The sequence below is a fragment of the Pempheris klunzingeri genome, chromosome 6 (assembly GCF_042242105.1).
Source record: "Pempheris klunzingeri isolate RE-2024b chromosome 6, fPemKlu1.hap1, whole genome shotgun sequence".
NCBI lineage: Eukaryota > Metazoa > Chordata > Actinopteri > Acropomatiformes > Pempheridae > Pempheris > Pempheris klunzingeri.
Window position 1 is genome coordinate 6,879,457 of NC_092017.1, and position 22,242 is coordinate 6,901,698.

A 22,242-nucleotide genomic window follows, 5' to 3' on the forward strand; every position below is an offset into this window, starting at 1 on the left:
CCAAAACTGAAGTGTGAAAAGTGGATTTCCCAAAATGTCAGACTACTGCTTGAACATAATCATATCCAAAAGCATTGCCAATCAAAAGCATAGACTGTGCATGTGATTTTGATTTGCAAAATGAAAACGCATGCTGACAAATGTGAACTCTTTTTAAAAAAAACAGTAAAAAAAAAACAAAAACAAACAAGTCTCAAACAAGAATTGAACACAGATTAGGAATTTAAGTCTGTTAATGAATATTCCAGTTAACCCAGGAACTGAGATTTAGGAACAACAGGGGAGACACAAGATGAGCAAAATATCTCATGAATTACCTGTTTATCTGTGGTTAATGAGACAAGCTCACCTCATCGTTCTGTTGAACTGCAAACCATTTCATCAGGTATTTGAGGTTAATATATGGGTCCAAACAGCCCAGGTCATGTTCTACACTATAAACACTGATGACTCATTTATCTCTGGTGGCCAGTGTTCAGTATCAGTGGCTGCTAGTTTAACCAGTCTGAAAATTAAACTTATGAATGGTAGGCAGTGATCTTCAGTCTTTGCCATCATTAGACTGTTTTAGTCTATATATTTTATGAATTAAATCACTTATCAATTAATCAAGAGAATCATCAGCAGATAAATCGGTTGAAAATAATGATTGTGAAAATGAAAATAATTGTCAGTTGCAGCCCAACATAAAAAGATGCATCTGATGATTTTGCATATAATTCAAATCACTACACAAATTATTATTAGGTATTTTTGCAAAGGATTTACATATCTCTATATTAGAGGATGCATCTCGTGTCAGTTCTTTAAGCTTGGGGAAATGAGCATCATCTCATAAGAATCAAGCATCAAAACACTTCTGTTCCTTCTCAACGTTATTGTTGTAAAAACCGGCCCAGTACACAGACAAAGAGCCAGCTCAAAGACAAGACACACAGGTGCTAGTTGTAACAGTCATGGGATGTAACGCACTGAAAGACACAGCCCCGTTAAAGAGGAACAAAGCTCAGCATTGTTGCTATTTACATGCTCACATTCTTTACCCCTCTTGCTTCACACATGACAGGCTGTGGTGCCGTAGAGGCCAATGCACTCACTGCCCCTCTCTATGCTCCTTACATACCATGATCTGTTCCACACAGATGCTTTTGTGTGAAACAAACGGCATCCTCACAAACATATCGAGCACTGGTCTATTAGCAGCTTCAGATGAATGGTACTCATTTACCAGACGACCCCTGTTTGTTCTATAAACTATTCAAGTTTGGTGAGTGTGGTCTCATTTCAGCATCTAGATGGGGTGTGATGATAACATGTACTGTGTAAAGTACTGTGAAGACAAACTGGCTGCTAGGCAATTTTCCATTTTTCCTACTTCTTTTCCACTCCAGCTGAACACACACAGTGTCACAAGTTCAAAAAGTGCAGACTGACTCTCGCATGAGGTTTTTTTTTTTGGCCTCATATCCTGCATAAGGTTTCCCTCCTGTTTATGCAGAGGAAACAATCAGTAAAACTGAATCACAGTATAAGAGCATGGAAAGTTCATCTCCTAACGCGCTAGAGGACACATGTCTCCTGGAGAGTAAACTTCAGCGCTGTAATGAGGATGAAACGCTCCTTGAGCTTTGCTCCCGGGCCTGGAGGATGCTCAGAGTGGCTCTGAACCCTCCCCTCTTGTCTACTCCCATATCTCCACTCTCTGAAGGACTGGACGCTCTGCCTGCGGGATGTGGAGAGAGCTGAGGGCGAGGCGGTCTGGGGTCAGGTCAGGGAGGGTGATGGTGCAGGCAAAAAGGGTGGGAGGGTCAGACGTGATCCTCGATGGGGAAAACCAGGCGCGTTCCGCGGCTCAGCAACTCCTGCTCACGGGAGTCCAGCTCACGCTCCAGCGCCTCCTCTGAGGTGCTGCCACTCCTTTTTCCATTCGCGCTCCAGCCTGATCCTCCGGCGGCCTCCCCTCCACCACCGGACGCCCCATTGGCTGTGATGGCGGTGTCACCAAAGGTGAAAGTCAGGTCGCCGTCGTTACGGAGGATGTCAGAGTCATGGTCCCTCAGCTGCTCGTGGTTCTGAAATCCACAGTGGAACATGGGGGTGACACACACACACACACAGATGTAGGACACACAGAGTGGGTGTGGACAGGTGAACAGACGGACATTAACAGGGCAAAGGCTCATAAGGGACACTATGGATTTACAGAAGAAAGGGAGGAGGAGACTTAGTGACCTGTACTGTAGCAACTGTACTAGAGTGAAGTTAAAACTTCAAACCACAGGCTGCACAATTGCATGCACACCAACACTGCAGCAGTGAACTGTGTACTGACACTTTTCTTTGCACCCAGAACGCAATGTGTGCTTTTAAATTGGCTGTCTAAGTAGTGGATAGTTCTAAAACTGTAGCATGAGGTCCTCACAGCTCTAATTGACTGGCTGGCAATCAATAGTCCGCACATGTCCCCAGGGAGAACAGGATGAGTTAACGCCGGGTCAACAGGGATTACACAGATGAAGGGATCAAAAAAGAAAAAAAAAGAAATTACATAACCCCTTCTCTCCAACAGTTATCCTGGACAGGAAACAGGGAAAAAGTCCTAACAAATCTATCAGGCATGTCATGTAGGTTAAAAAAAAGGGCACGACATCTTTCTAATTAAAGTAGTTATGTAGTAGATATAAAGAAGTCAAAATACATATATTTAGATTCATTATAGAGAAATATCAAGAAGCCAATGTAAAAATAAATAAATAATAATAATAACAAATAAATAATAAACATAAATGATCGCATTTGTAAGAAAATAAGCTTTTAAAAGTAACTTAAAGAATAAATCTGGTGATATTTTATATTTTTCTGATTGTCAACAAACCCCCCAAAAGTACAAAACCCTCAATCAAATGTCCCTGACAAGTTTTGCTTGTGTAGATAAAGTCATAGAGCTCCTTTGTTAGTAAAAAAAATTTTTAAACTAAAAAACAATGAGCCGCATACACCATCCTGCTGCTGTAAATGCTCTCTAAAGCATCAAATGTGTACTAATCCGTAGGTGAAAATAGTCCCCAACAAATGCCAAATCAACTCCTGTTTGAGTAACATTTGCTAAAAACTACAGCGCCCAGCTATTTCAGGAACTTGTTGAGTCCTTATAGAAAATGAAACTTTATATGTGTGAGCCGCTTCAGTAAGTCTTCAGTAGGAACCAGTGGGCTTGAGGCTGAGTGTCAGACGGTGAAAGTGAGAGACAACTAATGCACCACTGGTTTCGTCTTTTCATAGGCTTTGTTCACAATAAGAAAAACATAGAATACACAGAAAATAGTTACGTTAAGCACTTTGTCAGAGCTTTGGGACCATTCATAAATAGTACATTAAACAGAAATTGTCAAGCTTAAAAAATCATGTGTCTTTTTGAAGCTAAAAAGTATCTACAAACATAACTTAAATATTTTACAATTTGAGGTCAGTGGGAAACTGAATTCTCCTTTGTTTATGGAACATTTTACTCCCTCCCCATTTCATGATATCCATAACCGACGAGGACCCTGGCAAGGGGCTTTATTTAATCCCGTCTCTCCCCACTTTGCAAGCCAGTGCTCCGGACGGTCCTGATTGTATGAACAACCTTCTAAATTCATGGCTCTCCTGGCAGCTGGCCCCACGCTGGCAAACCAACAAACCAGGAGAGGAAAACATTCATGGTTGCAGAGCTTAAGACAGAACTAAACTTTCAGAAAAATTGAATTTAGATGATGTGGCTACTACGCTTTCTCTCCTTTGCAGTAAAGAAATGCAGTTTAGATTTTGTGGCTCTACGGCGACAGGCTCTTTAGGTTACTGAGAAGGGAGAGTATAAATGCTCAAAGAATCCACGTTGAAGTACTTCACATGAAATGAAAGGAGTATTTGCCAGTGTGAATCCAAGTGTGACCGTCCCATCAATGGATGTTTCTGTGTTTAAAATATTGGAGCACAGTGTCTTTCAGAACAGTGATCATCATTGAGGAGGCGCTGAAAAGGCCCTTTTATGCCCTCTGAATGCAAAAAGGCTTCTTGACTGTCTATTTTTTCTCTCAGTGAAGGCCTCAGTGCTTTGTTGGCTTACCGGCAGGCACGGAGAATACTTTGACAGTATTACAATTCTCCCGAGAGAAAAACCCTTCAGTATTCACAGAGGGCCTTCCTGAGGCTCAGGTTGGAACACCGAAAAGGAAAGACTAACACCTTTTAGTGATTTCACACACTTTGGTTCTAGCTCATCTAAAAAATATCAAAAATCTATCATTTTAACTTAAGTAGCACCCAGCAAAAAAGTATTTCAAAGTATCATTGCCTGTAGAAAGTTGTCTCGTCCTCTCAAAGACGAATAAATAGTTATTCTCGCAGAAATTAAACATTTTTTGGAAATGTAAACAAAGTTGTCAAATCCCCCGAGTGGGCGACATGAAGTGAACGGATGTTCTACTGTTTGTTTGTTGTGTGAACATGCATTTCTCACAGATCACTGGTCATGCAGGAGTGCCACGGTGTATTTGCTGTGTGCATGCTGTTTTTCAGTGCATGTGGACACTCACCTCGTATGCCTGGGGGCTGGTCAGACAGCTCGCCAGTGGGCCGCAGTAGGCTGGCAGAGTGGAGGTGAGCGGCGGACCGCTGTGTGTCAGAATGGGCTTAAGGTAACTGGGCAGTTATTAAGGAAAATGACGTAAAGAGCTCAACAATTACCATCAGTATACAAAGGCAGGTTGAATGGAGTGTAGTTAACCTTTGAGATATTAACTATATTATTAATACATAATTTATGGATCAGTTATAAGCCATTAATAAGTGTAACTTGTTAAATTTGCAGAAGCTAATTCCAGATAAAACTAGTCGTCCACTTTGATAAAAACAAACCGTGAAGTCAGACATTTCCCACTATATGTTCCCCAGCTGCAGTAACACACCATAAAATCATTTCAAATGATGAATTATGGTTTAATAACATGACCACCTGGAGGATGACCACCAGTAGGATGTATTTGGAGTTTAAATCTGTATGGGATTGTGTGACGAGCTGAGGGTAAAGTAATTTTATGATGGTTGGCAGCATTGCAAGCAGAGATTGAACCATCAGGCTCCTCTGGCTTTTTTTAAAACTAGTCCAATGCCATGTTTAACTGTTCAGGTCACCGCTCCCTTTAGAGGGACAGAAGCAGTCTGCTAAGTTCAAACTCAGCTGTCAAAATCAGCGGCCTGCAAGCCAGAAATAAAACAAAAGACAACTCCCTGCACCATGAATGTTTACCTGAGTCTTGGCAGTGCTGGGACATGACAGAAATCCACCCTGCTCGCTTCATCTGCGTCTGGCACTTGTCACCAGGGAGAAAGTCTCCACTGTAAAACACAGCTGCTCTGCTCAAAAGCAGTTACACAATCAGTCACCTGGGGAGGTAATTGTTGAGCAGAGAGAGGACGGAGGAAATGGGAGCATGAGCTGCTTAACACATTTTCTTAAGAGTGTTTTTGCAAGCCAGTCTGAGCAGAGACAGCAAACATGTTACGGTTTAACGGATGTTATTCTGACCCCATAAAGACATGTGATTGTGACTTATTGTGATGGCTGGTACAGTGTGCGAGGGGAAAAAAGGCACAGACAATCATCCGAACTGTATATGAGACCTGTTATTACCACCAAGATCTACGCTACTTCTACTATTAACTATTACTATTAACTATTAATCACCTTTTGGCCTAAAAGTAAAAGGATACTTGTGATCAAAAGTGTACCACAGTCTGAAGAGCCACGCACTCTCCTGTTTGGTCTTACTGTGTCCTTCAGCCTGACTGCCGTCCTGGAAAAACACATGGGGGGAAAACATTATTCTCATTTCAAGATTTGCAGTGATAATAATATCTAAATCCAGGCTAACATGATCCTGGTATTTCACATGCAGCTAATTCGGTTGCTCAAACTCAGTTAGAGGGTGGATTTGTTAAATGTGGATAACATCAAAAACAATGAACAACAGTGAGCTCTTATTTTGAAACATAGGCTAAATGAGGGTCAAATCTATAATCAGCTTAGCGCTGATTTTGGGATTGCAGTTATTAGAGGTGGATGTACAATAAAGACCCACAAGTTAAAATGACAAATCCCTATCATAGTCTCATAGATAAATGCCGTGTTTTCTCGTCTGATGAGAGACACTGAGATGACACTTTTGGTTGAGTTAAGATGGTTTGCCATCTTAATTATTTTTAATTGTCATCACAATTATTCAAACATATTACATAATCCCTCTCAGAAAATGAGCCATTTTAGCTGGAAATCAGTTCATACATGAGGTTTATACTAAAAAGTCTTGGTTCTGAATGAGCCAGCTGTGTATAAGCATGCACTTATAATAAGTTTAAAATGCACTGATCAGTGTAACTACAATACCATCACATTCTAGCTCCCTCTAAACCCACGGGACAGTGGGCTGCATCTTAATTTATCATCATAAGTGAAAAATGACCAAAAGGTGAGTTAAAGCATATTGTGTGCCACAACTAATATTCTGCATCCGCTGTCTCGTCCAGCACATTCGCCACTTCTCTTGAAAAACGGAACTATTTACGTCTCTACAGGCTTGCTGACTGTGCTCTGTGTCTAAATAAAATTGCAGAAGCAGAACTGTTTCAGCAGAGAGACCGACTGCACCGACTTAAAGGGACAATAAATGAGTTCTGAGTGAGATGCTCACCCCCTGTAAGACCTGGAAGCTGTCTCCACAGGGCTGCTGGTCTTGATCTGGGTCCACACCAACCCTGAAACACAGGAAAAAAAGAAGAAAAAAATATGAATTACTCCTGAAAATGCAATTTAACTCTGGAGAAACTAAATTACTCCACACAGTTAATAATGTGGCTCATATTTGGTTAGATGTCAATCAGCAGTATTTGTCAGCTAGTCGGTAATTTCCCTCCTTGAACCCTCTGATTTGACACATTTTGAAGGCGGTTCACTTTGACACAGAGACAGTTCTGCATGGTTTTGCAACTATGCTCCTGCAGAATGCAGATGTGTCCTCTTGTGCATCAGAGGCTGCTTTGAAAGCCCACACATCAAAGTGCTGATTGCTAAATCTTTTAGTGGCTGAAAAGTGCTGCAAATTGACCAAACCCAAGCACAGGCGCAGAAAAACAGCGAGAGGGTGAAGGATATTACACTGCTTGATAATTCAGTGTAGAGCACATGAGAGACAGAGAGATTTGGAATAGCAAATAACTTTTTGACCCGTGACCCAAAACACAATACCACAACCTTATAGACAGGCTACGAAATGGGAAGTCATGGTAAAGTCACCCCTGACCCACGTGACAGAGAGGGCATGCAAAAACCACGTGATTGAGATAGTTATGGGCATTGTGCAACTGTGCTTAATTTCACACACACACACACACACACACACACACACACACACACACACACACACACACACTGCATTTTTGCTAAAAATCACATAAAATTCCTAATGAACCATTTGTTTGGATCATTTCTACCCGGTACCCATGCGTACATTTGGGTCACCAATCAAACAGATCAATTAGTTGGTCAAGCCCAGTTTTAGTATAATTTCTTACATATTTACTTAAAACAAAAATAATTTTGACCCAGTGCAAGACACAAGTTCAAGTCTGCATAGGACGAATATGTCCACAGGTATTAAAAGAAGACCATGAAGGTCAAGGGACGGAAACGTGTCTTTAATAGAGTTTATTGCAAATTAAAGGGCAGTGTGTGCAAGCTTTCTCGTCTCTTGCCTGTGGACATTTCTCTTCTCTTACCTTAAAGACTGTCACAAGTGTTAGAGGAGAGGATAGATACCACTCTCATGTCCATATGGTAAATATATAGCAGCAGCCAGTTAGCTTAGCATAAAGGCTAAAGCAGGAAATGGCTAGCCTAGCTCTGTCCAAAATCTGTCAACCAGCACCTCTAATGCCAATTAAACACGGTTTGAAAAGAAAAAAACACACACAGACACACACACAACTTGTGGCTTTATGGTTGGTTATGTGCTGGCGTATTTCTTGGCCAGGGGCAGTCACTAACTAGCGGTTTCCCCGTTTTCATTCATTGTGCTAAGCTAACCAGCTGCTAACAGAGGCTTTACTGTGCAGACTTGAGAGTTATCGGTCATCTCATCTAAATCTCATTTACGATGCTAAATGATTTCCCAAAATGCCGAGCAATTCAGTTACAGCAGCACATACATTCAGTCTTCATAGCTGGACATGAATAATTTCCCCCGGGTGTCTCTTACCAACAGAGGAGGATTAAACTCTACACAAGCAGATTTTGAAGGGGCAATTTTAATTCACATAAGCTCTGGTGCAGTTGAGTCTAATCCTTGTGGACAGAGGCCAAGGCAGAGATGTGTAGCCTTTCACGGTGACATCTGAAATTACAACTGACACTGTACAGTAGGGGCTGTAGCTATGGTCGTCTTTAGACTTTTCCATGACATCCACACAGAGGAAATATCCAATTTGAGTGAGTGAGTAACAGCATTTTTTTTTTCCGCTTTCCACCTCGGCAGCTTGAGAAGGAGCAGGCCACAGGTATCTCACTGCCTTTTAGGACTTTCTCTTCTCTCAACTACACACACGCATAGATACACACACACAGGATCTTGAGGGGGTGGAGGTTGCACGGAGGTCATAGAACCTACAAAAACAAAGAAGTGCAAAGCCTGCTGGCGCTGTGTCAGGAAAGATCTGCGAGGAACAGACCTGAGACCTGTGTGGGGCCCCAGAAGAGAGAGGCACAGCCCAACACACATTTCCTCTGATAAGAAACAGTATAGCTCCACCACACTAACGTTCATATACACACGCACACATACTCACATAAGATTGTGTCGCACTGACTTCACCCTCTAACCTTTAATCCTAATCCTCAAAAGATTCTCTCGTCTTTTTAAATCCATGAAATATTCCTCACAAGCCATTTTGTTTGCAGGGCTTCTGTCCTCTACATGTAATCATACTAATAATGGAGGAATCCTCGCAACCCAGCTCTCAGTTTCTTACCTTCCTCTTTTGCACATACTTTCAGATCAGTTCACACGTTTGTGTCGAGCTGCTTCTGGGGAACACAGTGTGCGATTTGTTCTTTGTGCTGCCGTGTGAGATACTGAGATACAACAAAGAAACCGATTTTGACTGATCACCCAGAGAGAGCCTTGAATAAAGTACCTGATCGCGCTACAGTGACTCCTCAGGCACCTCCACCAGAGCTGGGCTGCTCATTTTTCTGCTCGGTGGTTTTCAAACCAGCTTTTTTTTTTTTTTTTTTTTGCTTCTCCAGAATCAAATATATTGTATTTTATTGTGACACAAACCAACCAGCTGTTCTGAGGAGTCGCAGCTTTTCATTTATAGGTACCCAATGTTCCCCTTCCTCAGAAAAAACAGAAGTAAACAGTGCAAAGACAGATTCCCGTCTGAAGCAACCACACGCTTCCCCAGCACCAGTTACTGTCATCGTTTGTGCACGTTCACATACGGCACCTGAAGTATTCCCACTTTCCATGTTGACGGCGCTCTTCCTTCAATGCTTTGCTGTCCCCAGCGCTGTCACATCACAAACACATACACTCAGTATCAAGCACATTAAAGTTAAAATATTAGGTGGTATATTTAGCTGCATCTTGTGTGTTATGTACTCATGTGAGGAAGTGGAACAGTCGCAGTGCGACACAAATGTCTGACCTCACGTTACATTTTAACCTTAGATACAGGAGGGGATTATATGTTAGTTCTCAAGAATCAAAGCTGGGTTTTTTTTTTGTGTTTCTATATTTTCACACATTAAGATAAAAGTGTGCCATCCATTTCCTTTTTAGGATCAAAAGGGTACAGTATGTCGCAGTCAATGTTAGTTTAATGGAGGGACAAGCCATAAAAGAGAGTTTAAGCAGATAACAGTGACCACTCAGTGTTTTAAAAACAGTAATTGGCAACAGCCTCGGCCAAATATGATCCTCTGTTTTGGGGACATGCACTAATCCTCCGACTTGGCACGGAGGCTCAACAGATGTTCAGGCACACACACATAAAAAATAAAAACCACCAGTGGATGAAATTACTAGAACTCTTCAGCTGATGATTCGACCTCTCTCAGCACAGATATGTCAGTAACAGTTCCACTGCTTTCAACTCTCATTGTTTATGGGACTTAGTGTTCTATGAGCTAACACTTCAGCTCCATTTATTACACTTCCACTTCATTTCAAATCCTGCCGACCCCTTTCAGCACTTACACTCACTTCACCGTCATTCAGTGGTTACACTTTGGACTTCCGCTTCAGCTGTTTTCACTATTTCAGGTGTTTCAAATGTTTCTGGTTCTTGGCAGCAATCACACTTTAGTCTCACTGCCTTTTCTAGTTTATACAGTAAATTTCTACCAAAATCTGAGCCACCAAAGCCAATGTTTCCTGAAACTGCTCATCAAATCGACTGACTTCAATTGGAACAAACAAATGTTACTACAAGTGTACCTAAATTTTCCAGCCCTGGAGATGACAGATTAGCGGCTCTCTGCTGACCCAGTATGAGCGCACAGGAATTTCTTCCTCTCTCCGTGGCTGCACTGCTGGCTCGGTGATAAGCTGCACATCTGCCTGCTTAGAAACCATCCATCAAAACTCAGTAACGACAAAGCCAGCTGCATCTCCTCTCTCACCAGACGTTCTCTGACCCAGCACCAGTCCTCCATCACATCCTGCTCGCCGACCTCACTGCCTCATCACAACTGCGCCCCCAGCTTGAGGATTGAGTCATAAAAATAGCACCTTGTAAATCTAATCTTAAATGTTAAATGCAGGGGGAAAAACAGACTGCTGATATTACATTTAAACATACAGTCATATATTTTGAATGCCCACAGTAATATGATGAGAGTGTATATTTATGCATATACACGCTGGGTGATACCAGGATCACGGCGCACACCCAATATCCGTCTGCCATGCTCCACATGTCCCGGTTACCATGGCGATGGGTTCATGGGGGAGATTTTGGCAGCGCTCTAAACCTCCACCGAACACAATAGTTCCTGCTCGGCCCGAGGAGGCATTACTCATATTAAACAGAGCCTGTTCGTTCAGGCCGCCTCTGCTGCTGTCACACACATCACCAGCCCGTAATCCGCTTTGTCATGACAAACAGGCTCCCAGTGCATCATGGTCAGACAAAAATAAGTGAGGCTGGGCTAAAAATCAGGCAGATAGACGTTCAAGCGAAGCAGTAAAGCACCAGTCACCGATAGCGTCTCAAGTTGGGACAGCCCGTGGTGTGGCACCTTGGTGATAAACAGCTGTTACAACTGCAGATTTATCATCACCTCTGGCTCAGGAATGATCTGGATTATATGAGTTATCGTGTTCAGTCCGACAGTCAGGAACCTGTAGTGATTGTTCTGGTGGAAAATTCAGGATTTCTTCAAAGATGCAACAAAAGTCTCTGTGACTTGAGCATGAGAGATGGAAAGTCGGCTGCAGTGGAGAACTCTGGCCCCATCTCCTGGACAATATCACTAGCCAGCACAAAATAAGACCAAATGTCAAGGAGAGAGGAATCATTGTCGCAAGAGAGAATAGCAATGCTTTCAAACCACTTCAACCACAGAGCAAACGTTTAACTGCCCCACAAAGACAGAGAGCAACAACCACAGAAGCAGTGTGTTTCCAGGGTGGCTTTAACATGCAGCCAAAAAACAGTAAAGCATTTCTGATCATTTCATCCCTAAAATAACTGAACCCACACGATGGTGTTATAATGCAGAAGTTGCCAGCGAGGGTGAGCAGGAGTTGCAGGGTCTATTTGGATTATTTACAGTCAATAGCTTCTAGGAATTGATTATACACATCTTTTGCCAGCCAGAGGGGGAGGACCTCTATAGCCGAAGAACATGGGGGAAATTCTGGAGGTTCGACTTCAGGTGAAAGTTTCAAACTGCACAGCCACCTAATTCTTACAGTGCTGCGTGGGGGGGGGGGGGGGGGGGGTCAGTTTTAATAAACGTGGGGAGGGCCATCGGGACTCACACGTGTCCAGTGTCTACATCTTTTAAACACTATGTCATTAGATAATGTAATGTGAATATGTGAAATAATAATTAGGATCACCCAACCACTCCTCTGACACTGAAATGATCCCTTAATCCTTTATCACAGATTGTACCATTTGATAAATTATCCCCAGAGAAGCAAAGCTGGGGGTGTGTTTGTGGGTCCCCTTTCTTTCATGACTGGAGCACAGAGAGTCTGAAAAGTGCGGCACACAATTGTTACGTCACCTGATGTGCAGCCAGGACAGCATGGGGGTCGTCCCGCCGCCAAACACCCAGACAGTGAAGAAGACGATGAGCAGCGTGGTGGTGAACATCATCTGGCGGGCATAGGTGGCCGTGTCCCGGATGGCCAAGGCGAACGCCATCGCCCCGCGCAGACCTGCACAGAGATCAAAAACTATCCAATCAAATTACAGCTGCAAAGATTAATTGAGAGAATTAATCGGCAAACTAAATTTTTCAAAGCAAATAGCCAAAGATTCTTGTGAAGATTGCCTGTTTTTCATTATCATTAAATTGAATATCTTAAAGTAAAATTTTATGAAATAATATGAAAATGATCCAGATGTTAATTGATAATGAAAATAATCAGTCGTTGTAGCCCTAAAGATCACATTTAGTCTGACATGATGAGGAAAATAAAATCATACCTGCAAACATCATCATGTGCTGGAAGTTTCCCTTGATCTTGTGCCTTCTGCCCAGGTTGAGAAGGAAGGACAGCGGGTAGATGTTGAAAGCTCTTCCAATGAATATGGAAATCTGACAGACAGGTCAAGAAGTCTTTGACTGAACAATTTTGATGCCGGACAGATCCGGGGAGAGTGATGTCCTCAGTAAAGTAATACATGAAAGTGAACTTCGTAGTTATGCAGGAAACTCTTTCTTACAATGATCTGATTGTCAAACAGCAAAAACAAAATCCTCCACAAGCGACCTTGACTATGACCCAATTCTAAAACTGTGGAGAAATGTTAATTCTTTTTTAGGGGTCGCCCTAAATGGAGACAGAAAACGCTTGTTGTGCCCCGAAAAGGATACAAAAGCCCCTATGATGAAAATGGGGCTGAAAATGTGATTCTGGAAGGTGAACAGAGCCAGACCCATGTAGGAGAAGATGAAATTCTCGGCCAGGAAGTGAAGAACCTCAAAGAGCTGCAGAGAAAATAAAATATTCATGATGGAATTCAATTTAGAAATGTAAGAATACACAGCAAGAATACAAATAATAATGCACAGAAAGAGCCTCAAACTGTTCAGGTTCAGTAGGACAGTTTCACAGGAAGTTTTCCCACCCTGCATTGCTCTAAAAAAGGTTCTCTGAGCTGTGCGCCTCATCTATTCCCTCAGACTCCAGAAAAGCTCTGGGAGTTTTTTTTTCGTCTCCCCTGCTGCCCGGCTGCCATGATGATTACAGAGCTGACTGCATCTATGTTGCTCTGAGCGTGAGGCACAGGACAAGGGCGAACACACCGACACAGACACACATATACATGGAATTCAGCACGTTGGGAGTGAGAAGAAGAACAATTTTCACCATTTGTGGCTTAATCTAAGTAAAGAACTTTAACCTTGGCATTGTAACATGCGTGTGTAGCTTTCTTTGTGGCCTGTGTCACGCTGCGTGTTGTCTACGTGCTAATCTGCACCCTATCCTTAAGACTGAACCCCTCCTGGGAAACTAAACAGTCGTGTCAGGAGGGATGTCCTCAGACAACCCCGATTAAGGTCACAGCAGGCTGATCATTGAGCCATCTGGCACCGGGGGTGAGCACCCTGTTCGTACTGTCAGGGGGCTCAAAACAGTCCAGAATAACTGGGGCTGCACCGAGTGGTCAGATGCTACCTGCTTGGTGCGTTTAGTGGACTCTTCAGAGAGGTTGTTGTAGGTGTAGTGAGCCTGCGTGATGCCACAGAACAGCACGGCCACGACACCTGTAGGACAACACACACACACACACACACACACACACACACACACACACACACACACACACACACACACACACACACACACACACACACACACACACACACACACACACACATTTAGGAGCATTGAAATCAGTGAGGCCTGAATAATTTGAATATGCAGCTGACAGTTTGCCCATTTAGAAACATCAGAACCAAAGATTAGCCTTTCAGTGATCTTATTGCTTTCCTCCTGTGCTTCATATTAACTGTTCAATTCATCTGCCACACATCTGCTGCATAATCTGTATTTAGGTCCCTGTCACATTTCATTTGTATAACAGACAGATTCAGTTCTCTGAGGACGGTTTAGCAGCACTTAGTTCAAACTGCTTATGATTACATTATTCAGCATAATAATGTAATGTAATGACCTTAAAAAGCTCTGTCCAGACAACATGCTGTTGTGAGTGACTGTCAAATTCTGTCTAGAAAAACCTTTTAAAAATAATCATTAATTGAAGGTTCTTTTTAAAGAGGCACTCCAACATAAGGGGAAGTCTCATTACCTGGGGGAATGGAATTCAATAATAGAGATGACAGCATTTAAGAGGCAGAGAAAGTCTGACTAAAGATTAAATTAAGTTGCATTATGGGAAATGTAGGATCGAGTGTTTTGCAGCATGACCCCCAACTGAGGACAAAAAGTAAGGACATCTCAGCTTCTGCTGCTTCAGTTTTGGTCATTCTTTTCTTGATCTGTGTCTTGCAAGTCTATCCCCTTTATAGGATGCAACACTAAATCAGCGGCTTTAATGGTCTGTCGAAGAGACACAATAACAAATTATTAGAAGTGTCTCCAGTTTCTTTAACATGTCTCCAGTGTCTCAGAGGTGTCTAGTTTTTGACATAGTATTTCTAGACCTGGACGAACTGAGAACCTTCAGACAAATATAGATTAATTGACATCTGACAGAAGCGGAGTATGCAGCATCCCAACTACAGTTGTCTGGTGTCTACTTCCAAAATTGCCACCACAGCTCACCTGTGAACCCGCAGGCTTCGGCCAGCAGGAAGGTGCTCCAGGACATGAGGAAGAAGAGGGCCGTCTCCAGCAGCGGGAAACAGTGCAGCTTGGTGAACTTGGTGACGTGGGAGCCGAGTTAAAGACACAACGCGTCCTTGGATCTTCACTAATCACAACTATAACATGCCCTGTGTCCCACAATACTCTAATGAGTCTGGAGATTAGACTTCATATTTATGTTTTCCTTTCAGAGTAGGTGTCAGAGAAAGGATATGAGAGCGGTGACGACTCCTGTGGCTGCGCCCATCACAAAGGAGCCACTGAAAATACCCAGGAAAACCCCCACCGACTTGAAAAACGCGGAGGCGTCAAACATGTGTGTGTTTGCTCCACTGGGCTGGTAAGCCACAATAGACCTGAAATACAAAGAAACATGCTATTGTCAGTATTTGTCATGAATCTATCAATTTTCCAATGATGTTTTAAATTGATTGACATATCTTATTTTGGCTGTTTTGGAAAAATAATAACCAAATAGTTGGTAAAAAAAACAAATCTCTAGCAGTAGGTGATTTGTAATTTTCCAGTAGAGGGAGGCAGAGTGCCGTCCATCTGTCAGGAGGAGCAGTGATCCAAAGCGGTGCTGCTGTGTCTCACACTTACGTGTTGAATTTCAACATCAGGAGGGAAAAGAGCTCAAAAGCCAAGCATATAGAGACCTTTATCTGACGCAGAGGGAGCTAAAGTGTTTTCTTATGTAAATGTAGCTTTGTTGAGGCAGAAATTGGACTTACGAGGACAGGACAATGGCCACTGCATCATTCATTACACTTTCTCCAAACAACAGCGCGTAGAGATCCCCGTCTGCATGAAGCTCATTAAAGATGGCCAACACCGTCACTACACAGGGATTAAAATAGGAGAAGAAAGATACAAATAGCATCTAATTTTACACATAAAGCCATTAAGTGCACCACATAACCCTGGCCTGCATGTCCACGTGCCGTACCTGGATCTGTGGCAGAGATTATAGCACCAAAGAAAAGGCAGTCTGTGTAGTAGAACTTGTCAGTCAGCTGTCCGACCACTTGCATCAGTTTGACCACACCGTACATCAGGTTCCTGAGGACGGACGTCCAGGCGAGAGAAGAACAAAAAGGTTCTGGTCAGATAGCTGACAACTGAAGCTCATATAGCAGGATCTGATCATACGGTTGCTGATTTTAATCTGGCATTTCATAAAATAAGAGAGAGGGGGACACTCACCCGATAACAAAACATGAGATGGCAGTGCCAAGAAAAGCATAGGTTATGATGGAGCCCAGATTCCTGAAGAAGTGTCTCTGAAAAAAGAAAAAAGAGAATAAGATGAGGAAAGGAAAGGAAAGGAGAAAAACATGCTTTATATACAAGTTGAACAAAAAAAGAGTTCTCATTGCTGTTCCATGTTCAGGAACTGCGTTTTCACACTGAGAATATTTTAATTTTCTTTCACATAAAAACACTAAAGAATTCAACTGCAGGTCAGGAACTCCCTGTCAAACAGGACTAGAAACACAAACTCAGATCCAGCTGTCCGACTGGTTGTAAAACAAACAATCAGCACAATTCAAAGCTCCTCTGCGGATCGCCTCTATAGCCGAGTTTCTCCCCAACTCTCTGTGCAGCCACGATCTAAGAAACAAAAATGCTGACTCAGATTTCTCAAGGAAATGTGCCTTTTCCTTAGTGGCTGTCAGGAGTGATTTTTGTGAAATAAAACATCAAAGACTCAAGCAGAAAGGAAGCCAAAAAAAAAACACTGTGGTGATTATGTTGAAGATACAAATGACAGATCTTCTGTGGCAGTACAGTTAGAGGACACACGGCTAATTATGCCAACATTTGCACATCAGTTACAGCCCTGTGTGTTTTGCTACACTGATCCAAAGCAGATGATTAACTGAACAGACAAGAAAAGCAACCACAGAGGCTCACAGACATTGGAGGCACACGCTCTGTTAAGAACTGGTAACACTGTGTTTCACATCAACTCCAACTGCAACAGATGATTTTAAAAAGCAGTATTTCAATGGGCTAACATGACCTCCTGCTTCCGGCTTCCTGTGGCCTGACGTTTGACTCAGCAAATTCAGTTTCTGTAGAAAATCGAGAAAATCCTATCAACACATCCTTTAGAGCTCTACGCTGTCAGGGAGAGCTTTCTACACAACCAGCTTGAGGCATCGTGTACTTTTAGACAGTGAGAGCTAATCTTAATATCTAATACTAATCACTCTATAATGATAATCATAAGCTGCAGCCCTACAGTGCATATACTGTATACTTAACAAGACTAAAGCCTGGTCCCAGATCCATACTACATACTCATTCTAAGCAGGCTTTTAGTGCAAAAAACAAGGATACTCAAACCAGTCTAAACCAGACTAAATATGGTCCATTTTTGAGTATTTTTTTTGATAATGATGTTGAAAAAAAATGGAGGAGCTGCTCACGGGTGGGAAAAAAATGCAAATAAATTGTGGGGAGTGATGAAACAGCTAGAAAGATCTTGGAAAACTTAAAATGTAATATGGATTGGGGACACAGAAAAGACAAGAGTCTCTGTGAGGCTGTGCGTCTTTGAGCCAAACGCCTACTTTAGCATGCTAGCGTGCTCACCGAAGCCATTGGGTTCATCCTCTGGGGATCATGAAAGTCTGTATAAATTCTCATAGGCGCCCATCCAGTATCTGAGATATTTCCAAAGTGGTGGGCGGACCGAACCACCGACACTGTCATCCCAAGAGCTGCCAGAGTGGCTAAAGGCAGAATTAAAACTCAGCCACTTTACTAAAACCTCTGGTCGGATCCTTAGAAGATGCAGCAAGACCATTTCCTCCACTCTCCTTGATATCATCTATCACTCTATAACTAATTGGCACTATATACTGTGAGGTAATCCTTCTCAACAAGAACAAAGATCGGATGTAGCAGCAGTTTAAACATTTTTCACTCTATTTTTTTCCAAGGTCGGAGGCACTAAAGGACCCCCGCTGCAGATCTACAACCCACAGGGCCCCTACAAAAACAGCACCGCCTGCCACAGGTGTGGTGGTGGATTCATGATGAAAAGCACCGGGCCACCCAAAGGATTCCTCAAATAAAACTAATCTGTTCCCCTACGACAATCAAAAGCAGAAACGCCTCATATTGTCAGCGTCAGCCGTTTTTCTTGATCAGCCCAGAGGCCAGAGAGGAAGCGAAAGACATCTGCTCTGGACTTCCCCTGAGAAGGGCCACTTATGTTCAGTAAACACTGAACCAGCCTGACCAATGAGGGTTTTTCTTAACTAACCATCTGTCCAATGAAACAGCAGTTTGTGGCAGCACAGACATCCACCTGGCCAGCACAACAACATCGTCTTATGTTACTGTATATTCACCTTCTTCAGACTGTACCCAGCGTGGAAAATAATGGGAGGCAGCAATATGTTGAAGAATACTTCAGGGTCAAATGTCACCTGGGAAAGATATACACACATTAAAAGTGTTAACTGGGTGAATCTGGTGAAAGCAGAACTGAGGAGCTGATGTTTTTACTGAGTGTTACCTTGCGCAGCATATCATTCTGCTCCACATTGTGAATCTCTCTGGAGTTGATCTCCCCTTTGAGGGTGTACTCAAAGAACTTGCCACTGACATTAAGCAGCAGGGTGCTGACAGGTCCTTCCTTCAGCGAGCAGCTTGGGGGTGTCTTGTTGTGGTAGCTGGTGGCAGGGATGCCGTACCGCAGGATCACACCTACCAGCAAACCTAGAAACAACGACAGCACAGCAGAAAAAAAAAAGATGCTTGTGAAACATAAGAGCTTTGGACGTTTAGACGAATCCACAATTATCCAAAAATAAATGCCACCAAAATCAAACCCTGCAGGTGCTTCTGCTTTAGGAGCCCAAAGCATCAGGCAGCGACACACAGGGAGCAGCAGAGCAAAGCAAGAAAAATGAGGAGATGTAGAGCGGGAGCTGGTGGGAAGAGCTAAAGCCAGGAAGAAAGAAATGAGGCAGGCCGTTAGAGAACATTAATCCTCTGATCAGACAGCAGTTATCTGCAGAAGACACAGCAAAGCAAAAGCTGCCAGCACTGTGCTCACTCCTACTAGAGGGTTAACCTCGTACATCACACTCTGGCTTTGGCTTTGGCCTAACCACACACACACACACACACACACACACAGACACACACACACACACACACACACACAGGCACGCATGCATGCATGCACAAATAATGACAATTTTTGCAACAGGCACTGGTCAATTTTGACTAATCTTGCAAAACATACTCAAATGACAGAGCTCACAAACTTTAGGGTCTTTCCAGGCAATGGGGGAGGTTCTTGTTTTTGAAGCAGGAAGCACCATGAAGGAAAGTGAGCATCTGATAAGATGACGGCCTCACAGTACCTCATATTCTCCTTATAACTGACACCAAAAGCCCTCTATTAACATATTCTGAATGATCGATTTGTGTTGACTAATATGCCACAATGACCAGCTGAATACATCGACTGAAAGCACAAGGTTTTCTGTTCAGTCTGCTCTTTATACAGCAAATCAATATTGTGACAAAGCTGGCAGCACTTTAATACTGGGGATGATCCAAAAAATATAGAGCGTGTGCTCAAACACAATTAAGGTTTTAACCGCATCATGTCAAACGGAGTCCAGCAGAAATGATATTTCTAAGAGCACATGGTTTTAACAACACGACAGAGATAATGATCTGTGTTTAATATACCGATCCCACATGTTTATTAATGCATATAACGCATGATGTGTGTGCACCTGAAGTCAGATGATGCTCCCACCTCTGGAAATAGTAAATCTCTGCTCTAATATTCCGATCAGTGGGAGCTGGAGCGCATGATCCACTTCTGTAAAGCTGTAACATGAAACTACACAAAGGAGGCTAAGCTGGAAGGAAGCCAAAGAATAGTTTACCTTTTAAGCATTAAAAGACAAATCAAAGTCTGTGTTCATGTGAGATCTCTGGTTAATGAGTGACATTTGCAGCACTGGCTGACTGACTGGAAACCATCCAATAAGCTATGGGACGTAAAAATAGAAAAAGAAACGTGAAATACAGATGTGAGATCACTGTTGTTGTTTTTTTAATGCATCTGCCACCGTTCTGCACATGAGAAAGCAGACTGCTCTCTGTTGATTGAGACTGAGCATTTACAGATTTGGTCTACGTAGCATTTTAGTCTGTTGAGTGAATATTATGTGCTTATGTGGACGCCCCATTAGGAATAAACACAGGCACTGAAATCCACCCAGCTGATGACTGATGCCCTTTCAACTGATTAATGTGATGAACTCTACCTTTAATTTTCTGAATTTTGTAGCTTTTAACAACCAAACACTGAGCCAATCTGCCCTTTTCAGTTTAGTACAGTAGTCTTGCATTAGCTGCACTTGGAGCAGCAAATGAAATGTGGCATACAACACATGCAAATCACATCATATATCTTTTTTCTGTTTTGCATCTACAACAGCCTGAAAGACGCAAGATTGTAATACTAGGCCTAAAAACAGCATCCAGGTCGCTGTAATCTAATTCATTAGACCTTAGATGTTGTGTAAGTGTCCTCGGATGTGTCAGGGTGCTGGTTCCCAGTGAGCCAGGGATGAGGCTGCACATGCAGCAGCCCTGTGGAGAGTTAGAGGAGCCTGATCAGCCGACAGCACCTTCTAGAAATTAGCACCGGCCCTGCCAACTGGGAGCGATGTGAGCTGCTGTGAATGCGGAGGCGCGTCGGTGCTTTTGTTCAGACTTTAAATCGTCTCTCTTGTCTTAAATCGTGTCTCCAGCTCCAGCTCCTCGTTGCCTCTGTGCAGCCGCTGCACAGCCGCTAGGGAGACTGAATCATGCAAAGCCTGCGGGAAGGTGGTGATGGTGAAGGAGAGAGTGTGTACAGTGTGTGTGTGTGTGTGTGTGTGTGTGTGTGTGTGTGTGCGTTTGTGCATTCAACATATAATCCTATAAGCCTCACCGTAAATCATTGCCAGTCCGGTTTCGTGAAGGAAACGGACCCGTCTGTGCTTGAAGAGCCATATGGTGAGGATCGTTAAGGTCAGCAGTAAAATGAATGTCAGCAAATTAACGCTGTCCTGTCGGTGACTTTCCTCAGCCTCCTTCTCGGTGGCAAGTTCTTCCATACCGTCGTCCTCCGCCTTCAGTCCCGACACGGCGTTCAGTAAAACCCAGGCGGGCAGCATGGTGTCCAGCGCGGCGGGGGCTCCGCTCCGCCTCGGCCGTCGGAGAGAGTCCAAGGTGCGGGATGCTGCTGACAGCACGGCGCCTCTATGCCATGTCACTGCTGGACGGTGCGCACAGCTGAGCCGAGTGGGAAAACAATCCGGTGTTCGCAGACCGTAGACCGGCGAGATCAACCTTTTAAAGGTACACTGCGCCGTGTGGGGGAGAAAGAGAGGAGACGACGCCGCTGCGGGGTGAGACTGCGCTGCCCTTGTGGAGGAGACCGAACCACACTGTCGCCCAGGCGGCCACCAAGTCGGCCGATTTCAAGCTACTGAGTCATTGTCCCGGGATTCTGATGAATGTGCACATCGGGCTTCTTAAAAACAGGAAATCCTCAGTGGCTGTGCCTGGATGGTAAAAGTCAGTCTTTTGCAAGAAAAAAGTAAAAGCAAATATCCGCTTTGGATATGTGGCCTAGAGGTGGGGTGATACCGGGAGGGGGGGCGGGTGTGCAGCTGGAGGAGGAGGAGGAGGAGGAGGGGTGGCCAACCGGGAACCAGAGCAACATCTTTTAGGGGGGGGGGCATTTTCTATGGCTCCGTTAAAGCTGCACTAATCAATCTTTTTAAATGACCACGGGATAGAATGACCATCTGTAAAGTGAACAGTACCAACTCACTCTGCAGGTCCGCAGGTTAAAGGGCGCTCAGCTCTCTGTTTTGGTTTTATAGCTGCAACTGTACTGTTTTGGTTCACTGTCACCAATCAACCTGTGCTGCAGTAGCAGGCAGCTGTTTTCTGTGAAACAAGCTCCCATAAACAAAATGTGTCCTTTACCTGCTCAGGTTCAATTCTTTTCTATTGTCCCCACATGCTGCATATCCTTGAATAAAGATGTATTCAATCAATGACTGTTACTTGATGGAAACTTGAAAGTGCTCAGGTG

The 22,242-nt window shown here is 43.4% G+C and overlaps 1 protein-coding gene across 1 annotated transcript; it reads right to left on the minus strand.

Moving 5' to 3' along the window:
• Nucleotides 1-698: 698 nt before the first annotated feature.
• On the minus strand, nt 699-21,612 carry slc9a7 (solute carrier family 9 member 7). The gene is made up of 16 exons (XM_070831709.1): nt 21,088-21,612; nt 18,640-18,842; nt 18,473-18,550; nt 16,314-16,390; nt 16,057-16,169; nt 15,842-15,947; nt 15,322-15,463; nt 15,066-15,171; nt 13,956-14,044; nt 13,151-13,264; nt 12,760-12,871; nt 12,335-12,488; nt 6,732-6,795; nt 5,755-5,837; nt 4,578-4,683; nt 699-2,072 (listed from the first exon to the last, which is right to left on the minus strand). The coding sequence occupies exons 1-16, from the start codon at nt 21,311-21,313 to the stop codon at nt 1,809-1,811; spliced, it is 2,037 nt and encodes a 678-aa protein (XP_070687810.1). The 5' UTR covers nt 21,314-21,612; the 3' UTR covers nt 699-1,808.
• Between the last annotated feature and the right edge of the window lie 630 nt (nt 21,613-22,242).

Coding starts and splice junctions, on each gene's coding strand:
- slc9a7 (XM_070831709.1), bottom strand. CDS start 21,313: ATGCTGCCCGCCTGGGTTTTACTGAACGCCGTGTCGGGACTGAAGGCG. Junction 18,551..18,639: donor AGAATGATATGCTGCGCAAG/GTAACACTCAGT, acceptor TATCTTTCCCAG/GTGACATTTGACCCTGAAGT. Junction 12,872..13,150: donor TTTTCATCATAGGGGCTTTT/GTATCCTTTTCG, acceptor CCTGTCTGTCAG/ATTTCCATATTCATTGGAAG.